The sequence below is a fragment of the Plectropomus leopardus genome, chromosome 22 (assembly GCF_026936395.1).
Source record: "Plectropomus leopardus strain MGB_pleo_1.0 chromosome 22, ASM2693639v1, whole genome shotgun sequence".
Lineage (NCBI taxonomy): Eukaryota > Metazoa > Chordata > Actinopteri > Perciformes > Serranidae > Plectropomus > Plectropomus leopardus.
This window is the reverse complement of record NC_142197.1, coordinates 20,854,986-20,875,633: the sequence shown is the minus strand read 5'-3', so window position 1 is coordinate 20,875,633 and position 20,648 is coordinate 20,854,986. Positions and strand designations below refer to the sequence as shown.

General features: G+C 40.2%; 1 protein-coding gene across 1 annotated transcript in view; it reads right to left on the bottom strand.

Moving 5' to 3' along the window:
- Positions 1-1,037: 1,037 nt before the first annotated feature.
- ntf3 (neurotrophin 3) overlaps positions 1,038-20,648 on the bottom strand; it is a 50,430-nt gene continuing 30,819 nt past the window's right edge. Inside the window, exon 2 of the mRNA XM_042511514.2 lies at positions 1,038-10,066. Within this exon, the coding sequence (XP_042367448.1) occupies positions 9,182-10,066 (885 nt within the window). The 3' untranslated portion in view covers positions 1,038-9,181. The remainder of the gene's footprint in view (positions 10,067-20,648) is intronic.

Below are 20,648 nucleotides of genomic sequence, written 5' to 3'. Positions count from 1 at the left end.
GGTTGCCTATGTGATTATTATTATGTGATGGCACACTGCTAAAGTTCAATTACAAGTAAATTTACAAAAAATCAGCACTTTTCAGATAAGTGGGTGAGGAAAGATTTACAGCAATGCCAATGCAATGAGTGGCAGCATGTTCTGCAGGTAGCTGTCAAGTAGGCAGTGCTGGATGCAGTATTCAGATCTTGTACTGCAGTAGAGATAGGCTACTAATAATACCACTGTGAAAATAGTGAACTGCAGGGGGAAGTCTTGAATTTTAAGTCATAATTTGGTAAAAGTAGGCCTAACATTTTTTTTCTGCAAAGTGCAGTCTACTGAAACGTAAAAGTACTCACTGTGCAGAAAAATGGTTCCCAAGGGTGTTTCATTATTGAATCTGATGTATTTCAATTGTTCCTAGTTGACTTTCATTGGCATTGATTCTATGGTGCCAGCATATAATTTTAACACTTTACATGGCACCACCACATAATGCATTGTTAAGAGCTCATGGTCATTTCACATATTTCTATGACATTAGGTTGGCTGACAATGATAGTGTTAGAATGTTGATGTTTAGCAAGTATAATGTTCACCATTGTTGTTTTAGCATGCTTATGAGCACTAACCACAGTGTAGCTGAGGCTGATGGAAACATCATTGGTTTTGGCCATCAACTAAAGTATTTTTACAACATTTTGACCTGATGATGGCACTAGATTTAAGGTTTCACTCCTCAAATAACTTCTCTTGTATTTACTTTCCGTATAAATCATGCAGCCTCCTTGGAGAATCTCCAAATCCAGTAGCTGATTTTATTGCTCAATCATTTATCTTTTTCCATTGAAAGTTCATGACTTCTAAAATATGACCGGAAAACTTCATATCTCAGTTTTACTCAGTAGAGCACAAATGTTCTGTATTGTTGAAAAGTTCTCAAAGGCCTTCAGTTTCCATAATGGTCTATGTTTATTTTCTAACCTTTGATTTGCTGATAAAATAAGCCAACGCTCACACTTGGCTTGGAACAATCACACCACCACTAAACCTCATACAGCAAAAAAAATATGTGTTTTATTTTGGAAATCACCAACATCTTATCAGCAAAAACACCAAATTCCAATCGTTTTTGAGATGTCTTGAAAACAGATAAATACGAGTGAAAACAAATCTTCTTTTGAACATTTTGGCAGAGGTCTTCAAAGTTTAAGTTTGTTGGCTTAGAAGCAGTTTACTGGTTTTAAGACCTAAAGGACTGCAGACAGAAATACAGTAACAACAATGAGCTTGACTGACAGTTTCCAAATCTCATCTACACCTCTTATCCTTGATGTGATCCTGCCATCTGTAAATACTTGTGACCCCTGACCTTCAGGCTGTCAGCAGGCTCTAGGACTGTATCAAAACCCCCAAATAGCTTTCAGTGCCTTAGTTCACGACAGGGATCTCACGCACTGCTCAGCATGAACAGCCTGGTCCAGGACACAGAATACCCTTCTCTCCAAATCCCCCCTACAGGTACCAACACAAGACTGAAAAAAAAAAAACCTCTTGAAGTTCAGCAACCCCTCATACCCACGTTTGTCAAGCTGGTTTTGTCCAATGCTGAAAGAATCCTATGTCCTGGCTGTTGTCTAATGTCTGTTCATGGTTGTCAAGCATGCAACAGGGATACACGTTAAGACCCTTACAGCCAAGCTAAGCAGCTGTGCTGTCTGAAGGGGTATCTGCAATAGGTGGGCTATATGTGGACAAGAGAGGGGAGTTTTTTGCAATAGATCTTTTCCTTTTGATATCTGATGACATAGCTGGGTAGTTGGAAAGGCACATCCCTACATGAAAAAAAAAAACAACAAAAAACCCCCAAAGAGAATATTAACTCTTTAAAACCATTTGAAATGTTGTCCAGGATGTTTCCTTGAGCTTTTAGACTCAAATGCCCCTGATTTTCTGATATTTCTGTCAATGAAAACATGTAAAAGGAAGGTTTAGGAGTGATTCTCTCTGGTTACAAGGGATATTCTTTCAGCAACGCCTCTCTTTGTGGCTATGTAATCTTTCTGGCTGCTCTTACAATCACCTTTGCCATGTTCCCCTACTAATACTGTCTGGAGCTGTACGTTGGTGTGACATCACAGATTAGACGTGTTGGCCGTGTCTGCACTTTTAGCCCTGGCAGTAAGAGAGCTGAAAGAGCCACTGAGAGACAGAAGGACCTAGTTATGCAGGTTTTTGGAGCGTACTTAGGGTTTCTGTGTGCAAAACTGATACATTATAATCCCTAATATTTGGCAGCTAAACTCTTTGGGCAGCTACTCTACTCTCAGGAAGTAGTGGACCAGTTGAGATTTATGAAAGGCAAAATTGATGTCAACTTCAATATTTTCTGTCAGTATTACCAAGATGTTTATTGCTGCTCAGTCCTTACCCAGGGAGCGCCAGTCCGCCCAAGGGTTTAGTTTCTGTCATGCGCTAAGATTTGCCCTTTACACCTAACACACGTTAAATGTAAGCACACATTCAGTCAGCACACTGATCTGCTCCCCTCTGCAACCTGACAAGTGGTAAGCTTCTCTTAGAATAGGAGATTACTGCTTCAAATCCCAGCTCTGCATGTATGTACATCTCCTTAAGTCAGCTTTACCCTTCTGTAAAACCCCTGGGTCATTAGAGACGGCACATTCTGCTGCTCCCCTCCTACCCTTTTCCTCACCTGCCTTACATTGATAACAAATCAAAGACCCCTGTAGGTTCTGCATGAATAGGCTTCAGAAGGGGTGCGTGTCTATTCACACATCTAGTTGGGGGGGACAATATGAAGAAACTGTCTCTTGCCAGAGGGCAATGGGGTTGGTGGGAGACAGAGAGGGGTGATGGATAATCATGGGAGGTCTAATTGATGTTGTCACATTTTGTGACAAGCTCTGGTGAGAGATAATTAGCAGTGGATGACCTCATGACATAGCTGACATCACTGCCAAGCTTCGTGTCTGTTATCATTTCCATCAAAGTCTGTCAGGAACAAAATATGCCGCAGTAGAAACTTCAAAAGACAAGAATCTTCTGTGTGAATACTGTCTCATCTGCGTAAATCAACCAAAGTGGAGGTAGAAACGTGGTTAAATTCATGATCACAGTACATTTTTCAACAGTACATGTTGGACTCCGTTGGGTTGTCTCAGTCACGGTACAAATCTGCTTTGAGTTCATCAGTATACAAAAGTAACACCACAATTTCCTACTGTTGGATGATTCTGCAGAACTCCGGATTATTTTCAATAAGAATGAGTCAATGATTTTCACATCCAATGCAGATGTTTTTAAAATTCTTACCAGTTAGACCTGCACACAGAAATTATGGAAGGTTTCATAAAAGAATATGATTATTGATGATTATTGCAGATATGGCTATGGTAAAGCTCCCAGTGTACTTCATCATAACCACTAATGTGATGGATGGCTTTGGAAACCTCCTTGCTCCACACCTATTTGATGTTGTAATTTGATTGGCAGGGTGCTTCTTGTCTATTCATGACCCCAAACTTCATAACCTTACTTTCTGCCTTGCTATAAGGCACTCTACTCCTTGCATTGGCACTGAACATTAGCATCGGGCGTAAATCACAATGTGCAAAATCATCCAAAACTGACGTACTTTCCAGAATCCTTCAAACTAGACTAGCAAGAACTGATTCTCTGCAGTTCAAAATAACTAGCAAAGCAGTACTGTATGGCAAAACATATGAATATATTCATCACTCAGCACCCAGTGCAACCAAAGGAAGAGATGCCACACTCTCATTCAGTGTTTTTAATCAGTAAATATGGAAAACCAGTGCTTCAGAATGACTGAAACCAGTTCTTTACTTTGTTTTACAACCAGCTGCAGAAAATATGTATGTCTGCTCTGAGTTCACAAAGTTCAGTGTCTTAATAACCAAACGCCTGGAGCAGACACTTATAGAACTTAATAAAAGTTGCATAAGAACTTTATATACCTTAATATAGACTGTACAGTATCTGTATGTTATGGCACAGTCTGACAGATGCAACTGTACTGCCACTTACAGATGCTGTTGGAGTTGGGTATAATGAAATGGACTAATGTGGGAAGGTAAAGTAAGGCACTTAAAGGGAAAATCCACCTTCAGTAGTTAAGTGTGTTGTTGACTCCATTTAGGGCTTCTTTGTCACTTCCTTGATCATTTTTGAATTCCATTAATGCATTTTCTGAATTATTGAATGTTATCTGATCTGTAATTTATTTATTTCCCATTAGCATTACCCCTAAATTGTTTTTGTGCAGCTAATAGCCTGTCAGTAAATCAAGCTTTGGTGGATCATCAGAGTATTTAGTAGCAATGCTAGCTCAATGTCACCTGGCAGCAAACACATGGTTGTGGTAATGGTTAGTGGAGTTTGAAGCAATTGTGCTTCTGTACTTTTCTGAAGTAATTTTGGGTTTTAATTTTACCTTTTTTTTATTGTAGCCTACCAACAGTGTGACCTGCATCAATTTTTGAATTACTACATAATTTCCTAGAGAGCCTTTCAGCAGCCCCATAACATACCAGAACTTGTTGAAATCAGATCTAAGAATTGTGTTGAAATGAGGAAGACAAATCGCAACACTGCATTGTTACCTGGTCTATTTTGTTCTTCTTTGGGTGTCTAAATGATGAGTACCTTTTTGTAGCATAGATTTTTCTCCATGGAATTGCTAACTATTGATACATATCCTCAGCTTTAGAAAGAAGCCTTTACTTTTTAAATTTTCAAATCTTCATTGGAACTCTTGGAAACTTCTGGACTGGATGTCACACATTTGACTAATGGTCCATGACCAATAACCAATTGTCATTAACTTTGCGTCATTGCGTTTAAAGTGGATTTTTCCTTTAAAACCCAAAGATTCATTGACAAAGATCAAATGCATACCAAGCTAATTCCCCCAAGATAATGGCTGTGTTAGCCCAGCAGCGGTCTCTTCGAGAGATTGTTTGATACTGTATATTCATTTTAAAAAACCTGTATTCCTGGAAATCAATCCATTTTTGCAGCAATACCGTGGAGTCTTAAAAGTGACACTCACTGCTTTGACTGACACTCAAAATGCCTCATACCTCATGGTAACCCCAGACTGGGTTGCTGTCATGCTAGCATTTATTTCCTTCTTAGTATCTTCTGACTGAAATCTTCCTGAAGCCTCACATACCATCTAATGCACAGCATACCTTTACTCTTAACCCATACAGCCTCTGATCTGCAGTGACCTTTTTTGAGGGATTTGACAATGACTGAGTCATATCTTTGTCAATCACATTGCCTCTGGCCTTATTCTGTCTCACTGCACATTTGGGGATTTGCTTAATTAGATTTTTCAGTTTCTGTTTTTTTTTCCTCTGACATTTGTCTGATGTGTCTCTTTACATTTATGTTCTCTCTGTTGAGCTCCTACTCTACTCTTAGACAGTTTTACCATGTTGCTTCAGATATGAGGACTTTTTATAAAGGCTGCAGGTTGTTGGCATGAAATCAGATTTGTTTCTGAGCTCTGCTAAATTTCACATTAATTACCCTATTTTTACACATTCTTTTTCTCTACTTAAGATTTTTGTGAAACCTCCTCCTCTGAGGCAAGGTTTGTTCTGTTTTCCATGTCTTGGGCTTGATTGGGACCTATTTTTATGTAGTAGCAGTTAAACAGTAAAAAACATTATGACTCCGGTTGGTTTGCTTCTGAATTTTACCCTTAAGTTCAGGCTTTGAACCAAAAAGGCTTCTGGGTTTTCAATACTCTAAAACTGTGACTAATATCAGATAACAAGGATGCCATGGCGATAACCATCACTGCAGTTCAACTTTGAGGTCACTGATTTTAGCCCACATTAATGCTGCACACAGTGGAAACCATTGTAGTAGTTGTTCTAGAACAATACATACTGCAATGTGAGAGAAATTATGTGACGAAGCAGGGCCTTTGGCTCTAAAGCACACTGTTATAGACACACGGGTTCCTTCCCACACACTCCTTACCCCTACCACTTAGCCCTGACCCCTCCTTTTTGCCTGTTCCTGTCTAAGGAAGGATATCCCAAGCATTGTTGAGATAGAGGGGTTGGGCAAAGTGTGAGAGCTACATGGCTACAGGCTTTGGATACACACACAGTAGAATGAACAGTTCATTGTTGGTCTTTTCATGGGATTTGTTGATGATAAGAAAAACATACAATATCTCAAGTAGACTTGGGCAGTATGTAATACTTCATACCACACACCTTCCTGAAATTTCACCGGGCTATATGGCGGCAAGTACACTACTTACTTTCAGCTTTTTCAGACTAATAAATACACAACAGTAACCCACAAAATGTTAAGTAAAGTTATATTCTCACTCATATTTTCCTTTAAAAAAAAAAAAAAAAGAAATACATCTATACACTTTTTGAATTCAACTTTGTCTCAGTCAGGAAAGACTGTTGATGCTTTTCTTGTTTTCTCTTGTTAGTAATCGAGTTAGTAAGTCCACTGTTTGGTCAAAATAAATCAGTCAGTTCCCCACAGCCGCCAGCTGTTTACAGTCCTGTAACTTATGCCTCCATAAATAGGTGTCGTGGTGTCTTTCAGCTCAACTGCCTGTTCCACCAGTAGAGACCAAAGACTGAGCTCTGGTGGTACGTGATGTGCAGTACATACAATGAGTATAATAGAAAGAACACCTCTTGACCTTTGGTATTTTTGAATACCCTGGTATTCTCTAAAAACCAGGATACCGCCCAAGCCTAATCTTCAGACTTTTGAATTTTCCATAAACCATAAAAATAATTGAGCTGCTTACATAGGAAAACCTCACAATTCCACACAGCCTGACTATAGTTCAGGGAGCTTAATCTTGGCTCTGATGTAAAATGCACATGTAAAATAAAAACATTTCACGGTCACAAATCCTGTAGCAAAGCTTTGTCACAGAGATGGCAAATTTTACAGATTACACTTTTAGACACAACAGCAGGATTAACCAAACTCCAGTTTAAAGAAGCAGAGTGAGGGATTTCTGCAATAGCTGCTCCTGCACACCAACTAATTTTTGGCTGTGTAAGGAAATGTGTCTGCTTTTACCCTTTGTACTTCATCCTGGAAATGATAATGCAAGGTCGAAAGCAGTTGGTCAAAATATATTTTGGAGTACAACTGCATGACTTATTTAAACTATAAAATATTGACTGAACAAAAATTACATGCAACACTTGTTTTTTCTCCCATTTTCAAAGCTTTAAGTTAAAGATCTAAGCTTTTTTGATGCACTCAATATTGCTCCAACATTGCTCCCAAAATGTGTACACAAATCTGTTAAAATCTGTGATAGTCAGCAATTCTCTTTCACAAGATAATTCATCTACTGACAGGTGTGGCATATCAAAATGCTAATTAAACACCATCATCACTACACGGGTGTGTCTTGGGATGGTCACAATCAAAAGCCACTCTAAGATGTGTAGTCTGATCACACAACACGATGCCACAGATGTCCGAAGTTTTAAGGGAGGGTGCCAATGGCATGCTGACTGCAGGAATGTCCTCCAGAGCTGTTGCCTGTGTCGTTTCCCCTGAGTTTGGCAGTGCATCCAAACGGCCTCACAACCACACAAGTTGGTTACAATTAAGAACTGCTGTCAGGTCAGTACCCTGGTGAGAACGATGAGTATTCAGATGAGCTTCCCTGAGACAGTTTCTGATGTTTGTGCAGAAATTCTTTGGTTGTGCAAATGTGGATGTGGAGGTCCTGAGCTGGTGGGGTGATATATGGTCTGCGCCTGTGAGGCCGGTTGAAAGTACTGCCAAATTAACAGAAACAGCAGTTGAGACAGTTTATGGTAGTAAAATAAACATTCAGTTCATAGGCAACAGCTTCACTGCACACTAATGCAAATGGCACGCTCCCTAAAACTTCAGACATCCATGGCATCAAACACACAGTAATGATGCTCTTTTAATAGCATCTTGATATGCCACACCTATCAGACCGTTGGATTATCTTGGCAAAGGAGAAGTTCTCATTAACACATATTTTAATAAATTTGTGACCAAAGTTTGAGAGAAATGCATCTTTTGTGTGCATAGAAAAAGTTTGAGATCTTTAACTTTCACCTGCAAAAACAAAAGTGTTACAGTTGAATTTTTGTTCAGTATAATGTCACTAAAGTAATGAAAACTTTGTCACCATATTGCTTCTTTCAAAATTTGTAAATGGTATTTGTTAATAAAATGTTTCCAACTTTAAGAAATATATTTTTTTTATTTATGGGAAGAAACAAAAACAGCTCATGATAACAGTTGAGAGTTAAACATGGTGAACAGAGTCAAGGTGGTCTGATGACCGTCAGACACTGCCAGCAGATTCCACAAGACAAATTCTTTTTTTTGTCAAAACTGTCTCCCAGAGGAATAAATGGACTTGTGGTGTCTTACAACATACAATAAAAATATGGTAAATTGTGGGCGCCGTGAGAAACCTCAAATCCGTGTTTTTGTTCATAGGATGCCTTATATCTCATTAAGGGGCAATGCTAAAAATTTGGTCCGCAGGGCAGGACAGGTCCCAGTCACTTTTTTAGGTTTGCCCCCAAAACACTTGCGGCAACTGTTGCCTGTGAGTTACCATGTCCTATCTTTCTGCTCTGCAGCCACACTGGTCAAGGCACATGTAAAGTCTTACTGTGGAGCACCTTTGCAGCCCAGCTTAGTGTTATAGTCTCACAATGAGTTGTTTCATTCCTTTTTTATAAACATTTTCTTCCTTTTGAAGAAGACCTCTTTCAATAAATAACACAATATATTCATACATCATATATAGATAGATAAACATGTAAAAACTACATGCATTTCATATAATTTAAATAATTTATATATACAGTCCCCCCTCACACACTCCCTCCCTCCCTCCACAGTCCCTCTCAAATGAGTTCTGCGATAACAGCGGCGCTGCACCGGCTTGTGGATTTGCAGCACATTAATGTGAAATATCATTTAAGTGGACCCAAGATTTCTTCAGTAGAAGCATCATTTTATAGCAGAGTGTTGCTTTTCACTACCATGACGCATAATCCTGTGGTGGAGAGCACTGTCAATAGGTAATAAAATCCTATACAGGAAGTAGAATCCCAATCAGGTAGTCCCCTGGCTTGTATTGTTTTGTTTATGTCCTATGACGTTTCCTTGACAACGCACAGACGCAGGAAGTGTCTATACGTATCCACTTCCAGGTCACTAAATTGCCAATCTGCACTAGCGCTCGAACGTATGTCTGCGTCGTCTTGCACTGCGAGTTCCAGTTCTTGTCATCAATGCCCCTGCAGCCGCCTTTGAAGGGCCGGGGGGTCCGACAGCGTGTCTCATAAAAGTACTGTTTTACGTCCCTCGTGGGACTAGCTTTAATTATGCCCAAAACAGTAACGGACTGCCCCCTGGTGTCCACTGCTTGGGTTTTATCTGTCACCCACTGGCTCTCGCTGTCGCACACAGAATACTCCCCACGATAGCTCCTGTGCTCAGCGTGGCGCTTCTTTCGTGTCTTGTTACCCGCTGCCCCACCATCCAGTCCGCTGCTCACGTAATCGTCCGCGGGGTACAGCGGCGGCGGCTGCAGTGGTGGCCGGTCGCTCAGCAGCACCCGAGGTGAGGTGTACCGCTTGTGCTGCCTGAGAAGGTCTGAGTTCAACAGCGTCAGCTGCTGGTCCACCACGCCGTCGCTGCTCCCGCCACTGCGACCTCCTGTTCCCCACTGCTCTGCATCACTCTGCTCCTCTAGAGGAAAGTTGTCACTGAGGAGAGGAGGAAGCGTGTCCTGAGGCTCGGTGTCCCTGCTTTTCCCCTGTTGGCTCTGGTTCCCCCTAGTCTTCCCCTTCATCAGGTCGGCCTGAAGCAGCTGGATTATAAGTGAGTTTAAGGGGTCGGGACTCGGCTGCTGCTGCTGCTGTTGCCCCTGGCGACTGCTGTCCATGTTGGTTGCCTGGATACCATAGAGGTACACGAGGACCATCACATACAGCAGGATGGACATCACTAGATTCACCTGTAAAATCTGCCAAGACAGAAAGAGAGAAACTTATAAGATATGCTATACATGAATTCCATATTTCCCCACACATTCAGTTATTCGTGGCGGCCCGCCACGATTAATACATCTGCCGCCACATATTGGTTTTTCTATTTTTGGAGCTGAACTGTCATTAGAAGCACTATTTAAATATTTATACCATTCAGTTATTGATTGCTGTAGTTAGGTCTGCCGATTTTGCCACTTACTAACATGGTCAGCAGCTGCTGAGTAAAAAAATGTTTAACTTCAGAACTTGCCTGGGAATCATCAAGTTTTCCTCAGCATCAAAGATCCACTGATACTTATCTGTACATTCATGTTCACATGACGGAGATCTGTAATTGCTAATTCAGCATATGTTTGTGGCTTTGTGGGAATGCAGTTTGAACTCAGTTACCACATTGTAAATAAAAGCAGCAGCATGTGTGTCTTGATAGGAATACAGTTATGGGAACTAACGTGCTGCTACATGTACAACTTTCCATATGGCTATAAAACAGTCATGATTCTGTTTGGCGTTTTCCACAATAATGCATCAATTATTATAATTATATAGGCTCCAGTATCTGAAATGGACCATTCTGCATGATAAATACTTCTACCTCTACCTCAGGTATTTCAACTATGCTTGAGCTTTATGTTAGTGTTATGTTATATGTTAGTATTTTAGAATATTAAGTGTCATTTTTCGCTCATGCAGCCTGTTTTCATACACAGTTGATGCAGTGCAGTGCGTGCATTGATCACTTCTCCATCATCTGCAGCCGCCTGCCTGTTCCTCTCTCTTTGCTGTCACGTTGAGAACAAAGTCAGTTCACACACAGAGTTTTCTCCGATCGTACAATGAATGTGTGAACCAGCTCGTTTTGGGTAACGTCATGTAACGTGACTTCTGACAGAAAACGTCAGAAGAAAACACTGAACACTCACGACTCTTGTCTTGCTGTCTGTGAAATTCTTGGTATGTACTTTCCAAAATTATGGAAAAAAAAACAAAACAAATGCTTTTTTGCAGTACTTTTGGAAATATTGGTCAGGAATGCATCAGATCACCACAGCTGCTTTGCCATAGCTCTTACTAGTTCCTGCTGAAGCCAAAAATGTTACAAAGACAAGCCCTGCCTGAAGTGTCTATTCTTACTAGAGTGTATCTTGGCTCAGGTTATGCTTTGAGCCCTGGTGCCCTGAACAGTAAGATTTACTCAGTCATCTGCTCAAACCTGAATGAGCTCCAGCTTTTTCAGTTTGTTTGTGTCTTTTAAAGATGATCACTCCCAGAAGAGTTTAAAAACCCTGCAGTGATCAGTAGGAGATCTGAAATTCCAAGTATACAATCATGTCAGTGAGGAAATTTCTCTGATGTTTGTGTATGTCATGCACACAATAGCAGATGTTTCAGCACCACATGCTCTTTCCCAATCAGCATGAGTCAGGATGTGCTGGTGGTGAACACCTCAGGGAAGAGTTATTACCACTTCTTAGGGCTCAGAAAAGCTGTTTCTGTCCTTGTTTTTTGCTAAAGCTGACGGGCCTCATTCATACAGTTCCACATATTAGCCCCTAACTGCAGCCACTGTCTTCTATTTTTGGCAACTGAACAGTTTGACTAGGGGGATAGTTTTTGGGAGGAGCGTGCTCTTCATTAAATTCAATTGGCCAGCTTTTCATAGTCAGTCTGTATTTCTCTTCCACCTTTAAGCCTGCAGTCACTGATATTTCAGGCACTGGGCGCAGTGGAAATAAACCGTAAACACAACACCAACTTATATTCACATGAAAAGTTCATAGGGTAAACTCTTTTGCAAGTATCCTTACTCGAGCATCCAGCAGACACAGAGCAAAATTACTATGCGTTTACAGTGATGTTTGTGGACACCTGACAAATGAAACTCCAAAATGCACTATCCTTTTGGCTCTATTTTTGGTCCCCGCCAACTCCTGAGGAAAGGCACAATAAACAAGTTTGGTAACCTTTGTCTGTGACCAAACTGACAAATCCTCATTCAACTTAGTCAGTGTTTTCGTTTGTGGTTTGTGAGAATGATGTCTGTTATGTTGAATGAAGTAAAGCACACCTGCCTATGTGCAGTGTATTTACAGCTGTTGTACATCAGCCTGGTTTGACTCCCAGGGTGTTAAAAATGCAGCTTGGGCAGTGGCCCTCTGTGTCCAATATGGACGTACAATGCACCCTTTAGCCTCAGTTAAAGATGCAGTGTAAACCCATCTGAATTCAGTGACACAGATGTAGCATTAAGCGCGAGAAAGTCCACTTATGGTGGCTGGGAGGGGAAATGGATGGTTCAAACAAGCACAGGACTTTGACCTAGGAAACCAGGGTTTGTGTCTCTATGAAACTAAAAGCTGATGTTGAGTTATTTTGTCATGTTACTCAGTGTTGAGTTTTTTTTTATCTTTCCTAACCCTTATGAAGTAGGCCAGATCTGTCACTTAAATCTTACTTGCTGAGTCCTTGCCTTAAAGGCTGCCCCCTGCATCACTATAATGACCCAGGGGGCAGCCTTTTGTTTGGTATCTTGGCTTTGGCCCAGGCAACAAAATATAATGAGTAGGGATGTGATCATGTAAACGTGTACATGTAAACTGCCTTGAAGTAACTCAATTTCTCCACAGTAGTTTTATCACAAAGATGCTCCACTCTCCCCCATCAGAAATATTTGAAAAATTCTCCTCAGCTGTTGCAAGAATGATTCTCTTCCTCTGACTTATGCAATATGAAACCACGCAACTCTTTACTCCAACTTTTCAGGTGCTTTACAATCCTAAAAGATGAGTTGTTCTTTTGCTGTAATGCAGCCAAAATGACTAGTTGGTTTGACGCAGTAGAGTGTTGTGTAACCACAGGGGTTTCCCAGCTGTTGTCAGGAGTGGGCCACCTCTACTAAGTTAACGATAACCTCAAATTTGTTTTATTTTGCTGTCAACTACGACAAAAAAGACAAGGCTTTTCTGTTTCTCACAGGACAGGTCATAGGAGGCTTTAATCTAGGAACAAAATTAAACACGAAATTTAAGATTTGCTAATCCTAAACCATAAACAAAAAGGTTTACTCAGTGATTGTCTGAAGAAGGACCGATTTTAACTCTGGAATCTGTGTAATGTGGACAGCTGAACATCAGCAGGATTGTGGTTATGTCAGGCAGCTACACGAAGTGAATGTGTTTGTGTGAATTTGAAAAGTATTGCTCAAAAAAGGAATGTTACACACTATTTCCTCGCTTAAACACTCATTTAAAGAACATACCAATATGTTCTTGCTTTAATAAAGTTTTTTAAAAATTAGCTTTTAATCCTAGTTTGACGTAACCTGTCGTCATGACTAATAAACACCTGCATTCCCCTTCAAGGACAATGTTTACAATTTATGACAAAGTCAAGAACAAAATGATATATTAGCATACTTTTCTTCTGTGTAATGAGTAATTATAGTATTTCCAGAGATAAACAGGTGCTGATGTACGTTTTACGTTTGAGGGAAGTTTTTAATGTTGCCAGCCACAACAACATGTTCACTAAAACTCTCTGCACGAGTAAAGGTCTACATGTCTTTCAGAGAGAGGACAAACAGACAGCTGCGAACAAAAAGGTGATTTGTTCCCATCAGCGATGTTATAGCTGGATGATACAGCTGTTGCATGGAGGGAGAAAGGGAGGGGCATCTGTTCAGCAGCAATGTCACCTTACAATCAACGGCTCAGAAAAGACATGAACACACACACACACACACACACACAGGCACGCACGGCTCATCTCATCTCTCTGTGCTTCAGTACAAAAAGAAGTTTAATGAAATAATGGAAACTCTGCACAAAGTCATGCTCTCACACACACTGTCACACTCATTAACATAAAACATTTGTACATACTCTAACACTGTCAGTTCGTCTTAACCCTCAAATAACCCCAGTGTCATAAAGCTGTCAAATATGAATGCACAGACATAATACACACACTGCTGGAATGTTCACTTCAGTTCAACGCCCTTAAATCCACTCTCTGACTCACAAATGACAGTTTAAAAACTACAAGGATCAATGCAGCAACACCAGAGATAAAGTTTCTTTTTTGGACCCACAGTGCAGCTCAACCACCAGCTGAATGTATTAGGGATTAACTCATTGTTGCTGAATTATTCATTCATCTATAAGTGGTAATGAGCTAACACACAAAACAGCCTGGACAAAGATACTGGCACAAAGTTAGCAGTGGCACTAAATCGACAAGAATTTAATTATTTTGAAAAATATGAATTAAAGAGTAAAACATGCAAAAAACAACAAAAGAAAAAAAACCCACACCATCTGCCTTTAAAGGCCTACTTCAACCAAAAAAAGACCATTTGTATATCAATTAGTCACCCTGTGTTACATTGAATTTGTGGACCAAAAAAGAAACCCTTTTTTTCTCGCTTGCCTCCACCCTGAATGAAGAATCCAAAAACTGACAACATTTTTGATAAATTGAAGTAAAGGGGGTCCATGTTTAACAGCAGCAAAACTACATCAAAACTTTGTTTACAAACTCTCACACAACTCGTGTAGTAAATGGATGCCTTCATATAGATTTGCTGTTGTTAAAAATGCCCCCCTTTAATTCATTGATAATTTTCTCTATTTTTGGATTCTTCATTTACCGTGGAGGCATGTAAAAAAAAACAGTTTTCTTTACAAAAATCAATGAAGCAGGGTGAGTAATTGGTAAATACATGGTCATTTTGTGGGTGAAGCACCACTTTAAAAGCACATGTGGGTGCTATAAACTTCTGCTTGTTCCCTGCTAATCTGCTCGTCAGCTTGAAACAACCTGCCCTCAAGAGAAGCAGATGTGATTAGCCCCTCGTGGCATTTTGACAATGTGATATTAACCACTTACTGATACTGACACAACCACGTTTTTACTGAATTTCTTTGCCTCTGCTCTGATGATTAAATCCAAATGTACGAATAAGGATCTCTTTGTAAATCAGGCGCCTGGCCCATGAAAACTGCATCTAGTGAGACAAATTAATTTTTCCCTCCTGCTGCCATAATCAGTGCCATAAAAGCCTTGACTGTAGTTTATGATGCTGACATTCAGACTCGCAGAGGCTAACGAAGCAGTCAGTGGGTGAGCGATAACTTTCTCAGTGGGCAGGGTGACAATGAGACTGTGTATTTGTGCTGTATGAATGCCTATGTGGGAAATGAGGAAACACCTCCCCACTGAGGACTCTTTGCCCGTTCTCACCTCTGCAAGAAGTTATTTTAGGACAAGGACTTGAGTTTAGAGTTAGGCTTATAATTGGGTGTTGGTTTAAGGTAGGTGAAAGTCAAACTGCGCGTGTGAGAGAGAGAGAGATAAAGGAAAAAAGAACAAGTCTGACAGATGTTAATGCTCCCCAAAGATAAAATGCAATAAAATATATCGGTGTGCAGCCACAGATTGTCAAGATATTATGAGTCCACCTGTTTCAAAGGCATCAAGGCGAATCTATTTACAGACACTCTGCACTACATTTTGTGTAACCATAGGTAATGACTGACAAAATCTGCTTGTGTCCCTGTCTTTCAGTTGGCCTGTGCATAAGACTCTGATCTGGAGGCAGAATGAAGACGGATAACGGCACATGTTGGTGGAAGCACAACAAGGTATTTGGAAAGACCATGCTGTGATGTTGTTAGCTACGATTAAGAAATGAGTATGCTTCACATGAAGTGCTTGTTGGAGTGTCTGAGAAAGTGTCAGGTGCACTACCACCACCCTCTGGATTCAAATAAGATTAGATAAAATTAGAATTGTTGTGCAGCAGTTTTAGTACAAAGAAGGAAAGAGTGCAGTTTGAGTAGAAATATAAAATACACAATAAGGTACAATTCTAAAATGTAAAATGTAAAAAAAAATAAAAACAGGTTTACAGTAAGAATATACATATGAATTTACAACACCAAGTCTGACCATCATTAAGTGTATACGGAACCAGTCATATACAGTACCAGCCCAGTCTCAGGTGGGTCCAGGGACATTTTAGCTAAGCAACTTTCAACTAAAAGAATGCCTAAAAAATTGTTCATCATTTAGATATAATGTTGTGGTGGTTAGCACTGTTGCCTCACAGCAAGAGGAACCCAGGTTCAAACCCAGGGTGGGGGGTTTGCACTGTGTGGGTTTTCTCCAGGTTCTCCAGCTTCCTTCCACAATCCTAAGACGTGCAGGTTAACTGGTGACTCTAAATTGGTTGTAGGTGTGAATGTGAGTGTCAGTGGTTTTCCGTCTCTATGTGTCAGCCCTGTGGTAGTCTGGCAACCTGTCCAGGGTGTAGTTGCCAAGGGAAAAATAAATGCTGTAGAACCTGCCTCCTCTTTAGTAACTGCTCTTGGACTGTCTTCTTTATTCTGAATCTATAACACAACGAATGTTGAGGATGGATCATTTTCTTTACGTGACATAGGTAGGGTACAAATTTGGTACACGCAGCGTTACTTACAGAGAAGTAATCGAACTTTTGCTCCATTGATTTATTAGTACTGTCGAAGAGACTAAGACTGAGGGACACCCCTGATTGTGTCCGAAACTGGAGCACTGGTTCAACTTAGTACCGATCTTGATTTGTACATTGTCCGTGAAAACCGAGAGGGATTGCAATCAAAGTTGTAATTTAGCGAACATAGAAGCATGAGTAAACAAAGGCGTTTTATATCACATCTGGATTTTATTCGAAAATGAGTCTTGAAGTGTTGTTTGTTTCAAGTCTGCTCAAACCTTTCCCCACTGCAATTGTTGACCTCGCTGTCAGTTGAAAGCTGATGAGGTTTAAGCCTGGGTGACATCTTTGTGACTCCAAATTGTTGAATTTCTTAGAAGTGATAAAAGCAGCATTGCCTCAAGCTTGAGGTCTAAGCAAGTTCCAGATTTTCTGGGGCATTGATATTAATCCAAAAGAGGTCAGAACCTTTTCTCAGCCCACTGAGGTCCTTAGCTGTGGCAATCACCAAAACGTTGCCTCCACTGAATCTGATTCAGAGCGTGTTGGCTACCTGTGCTGAGAAAATAGAGTAAATAACTACAAGAGCAGGTTTGGGCAAGAAGCATCCGAACCCTCAGGTATCTCAGGATTCCTCACATTCACCTACAATCGATGTTTCAGTGTTCAGGACAGGAAATGTATAACTCATTACAAGCCTGTTTTAGGGTGAGGTCACCGTCAGTCATGTCTTTCCCTTAAACTGACTTCCCCCCCAAACAAGAGGGGATTTGACACAGTAAGCGTGTTGACAACAAATTTACCATGCCCCTCAGAGCTTTGTGCTTCACACTCAAATGGGTAATTGCTCAAGGAAAATATATTTTTCATGTGACATTCAGATGGTACTGCGGCCTGAAAATAGGCACAGAACTGGATGAAACTGGAATGCAGGGTTTTGGGGCTTTGTCGCTTTGCACCACCACCGCAACGCCCCATGTGACTGCCGATACTTTGACATGAATATTGGCTAAAAGTTTTTTTAAATCGTTATATGTAATTCCATGTTACGGAAATGGTATACTTGGTGGTATATGGTATTTATACGTATGTCACCATACAGTCATTTTTCTATAAATTCCCCTGACAATGTAGCAGTATAAAAACGAGAAGCGTCATTAGCATAGTCCTGTGATTGGGCGTGGCCTCCGCTCTTCCAGCGGACACGACCCCAGCGTTTCAGATCAGAGAATACTGTGCATTTTTCCATAATTTGGGATCTTCTTTTACATACATTTCAAATTTTTTGGTCATTCAAATTTGGTCAGGTGTTTAATAACACATCTCTTTGTGATGTGACAAACTCAGAACACATTTTAATTATCACTTTACCCGAATTTTAAGACAGGGGTCCTCATTGTTTTCTCAGGCCAAGGACCCCTTAGCTCAAAGAGACTCGCAGCAGGGACCACATACTACATATACTGTGTGAAACACACTTGAGATAGTTCTTTGAATATTTTCAAGTCTTCTCGTGTTTGTGCTTGCCTGTTGCTGCAAAGACAGCAGCACTTGTGGCATGGCTAGGTGCATTAGGCTTACCCTGTGCACTTTTGGTTTTTGACTTGGAAAGTGCGTCAGAGTCTCTTTCTCTAAAAGTTACAAAACAATCCATTGTGGCCCACAAGAATGTCTGTATACTTGAAATAAAGATACAGCTACTTGGCTAATATGTAAAAGAAAAAGGTGCTGCACAGTAATTAAGCTAGCTCACATGATTACCACAGTGCTGTGTGATGTAAATGAAATAGGTTTTATGATTAGACCAATATATCTTTGATAATAATTTGTTAGATTCATGTCATGGCAAACTGCGGTCCTGGTAACACCAATTGAAACAGGAACTACTGTTTTGAGTAATTTGCCAGGTGATTGTCTGTCTGTGGATAAAATTTGTCAGCACAATAGTGTTGCAGCTGCAGCAAGATGCAGTCACAAAGTGTTACAGGTGTGTAGCTGAGATTAAAATTAAGGTTGGGCGAGAGGATGGGCGTGTTCCGAGCGAGGGGACTAGAAGGGTCCATTGTCCCCCACTTTACGCTGCTGGTTGACAAGGCTTAGGTTGCTGTATTGCAGCTAGAGATTTCCCTTTACACAATGCTCTCTCTAGTCTTCTTTTAATTTACTTCCATACAAAAAATAGACAAAAAATAACCCCAGCCATCTGTTCTCTGATCTCCGTCCGGAGAGCAATAATTTCAAGTGTTGCAGGTTTATGTATTTAAACCTTCACTCTCGTCCTCCACGTCTGTCCAAATCATTATTACCGAGCGAGACAGCTGAATTTGTGAAATCACAAGATCACACAAGAATCCAGCCCAGACTTACTACATAGCCCCGAATAGCTGCCCCAGTAAAAAGCGCTCAATACCAAATTTTAGCCCGCTGACAATCTAAACTGAGATGGTGAACATGTTAATTATTTCCTGCCAAACATCAATATGTTAGCATTGTCATTTTGAGTACAGTAACTACTCAGCACCCACCGCTTCACAGATCCGACTCTGAGGGCATGTCTGCACCGGCGGTGTTTCAGTTTTTTAGTCGACCAACTTTAGTTATGTCTGACGGACTTTACACTTCTATTTCAACCAGTCCAGCTGTCTGCACAGGCCACATTACTGCTTATGTGCCACTTGTGCTGTTGACTTATTGTACATTTTGTATTTTGCAGTGGTCAGGATAGCTTTTCAACATGCAAACTGTGTACAGTTTATTCAACACAGGAATCATATATCATATACATTATACGTTACTTTTCTCTTCTGCCTAACTATAATCATGTATCATGTACATCTATGCCCCTAGCCAATGATAAAATATAATTTTCAGTACTGGTTGTCTTTGATAAATTCATCACTACCACACTCAAGTAAAGCCTTTGAAACCTGAGCAAATAATCTGAGTAAAAAAGAAAGCAATGAGCAACAAAAGAAGAAATAACTAAAAAAACAGCAAGAAATTAATAAAAAAAAAAAAGTACAAGAAAATTACCTAAAAAACAACAACAACAAAAGCTAAGAAATTAAGTAAATAAACAAGGAAATGACTTAAATTATTTAAAAAATTGAAACATAATTTTAAATATTTAATTTTAATAATTGCAAATATGTTTCTGGCTGTTTCCTTTAATTAAACATTTTTCCCTAGCTTTTTAAAAATAGTTTTCTAAATCTACTAATTTCTTGAAATTTGTAAAACATTTCTTCCCCAGTTGTTCATAGACTTTCCCTTTTTACATGTTTTTGAAAGAAATCAAACCAATGTACTCAGGGTTCAAGGGCTAAAAACTTGTGAAAGGCATCTAAAAGCAGCAAAAGAAAAGTGATGTTGCTCAGTGTTTCAAAGGGTTAACTGCATCCTGGGAGTGCAATAAAATGACTCCCGCAGATAAAACAAAAAGACAAAAAAATCTAAGGCATCAATAGGTAGACATGAACAAATACAAGGGTTTCTCTCTGGCAGCCAAATTGCAGATGTGTCGGTTTCAGAACAGTTCCTGCTAACAATGATCCCTTCAGAAATACTGAAGACAGATAGATATCGCGTGAGACATCCTGCAAAGATGACTTAATTCAGGCACTTATATCTACTGTCTCATCTTCTCAGTGACTAAACCAGAGCTCATGACCATAGATGAGGGTTTGAATGTAATTGGGCAGCAAATTGAAAGATTAGCTTTAAGACTCAGCTTTGTCTTCAACATAGCAGTCCAAATAAGGCTGGATCTCTTCGGCCGCTGCAGCACCTTACCTTAACCCCACCTTATCACCCTACCCTCACTCGAAGGATAAACTTGCCCAGACATTTAGAGCTGATGAATCTCAGCGTGAGACATAGATCCAAACCTGAAGCATTCCTTCATGTTGTGACAGCTCATTAGCTGCCACATGACTAAGGATGAAGTGTTTTAGCTTTTTGAGTCACTGTCACTGAAAGACAAGACAGAGATTTGAGCAAAGGTCACGGCTTTTACTAAAGTGTTGGCTCCATTGTCCTAAAGTTTTACAAAAAGGGACCTGTTTTCTTTATTCAAATGTCAG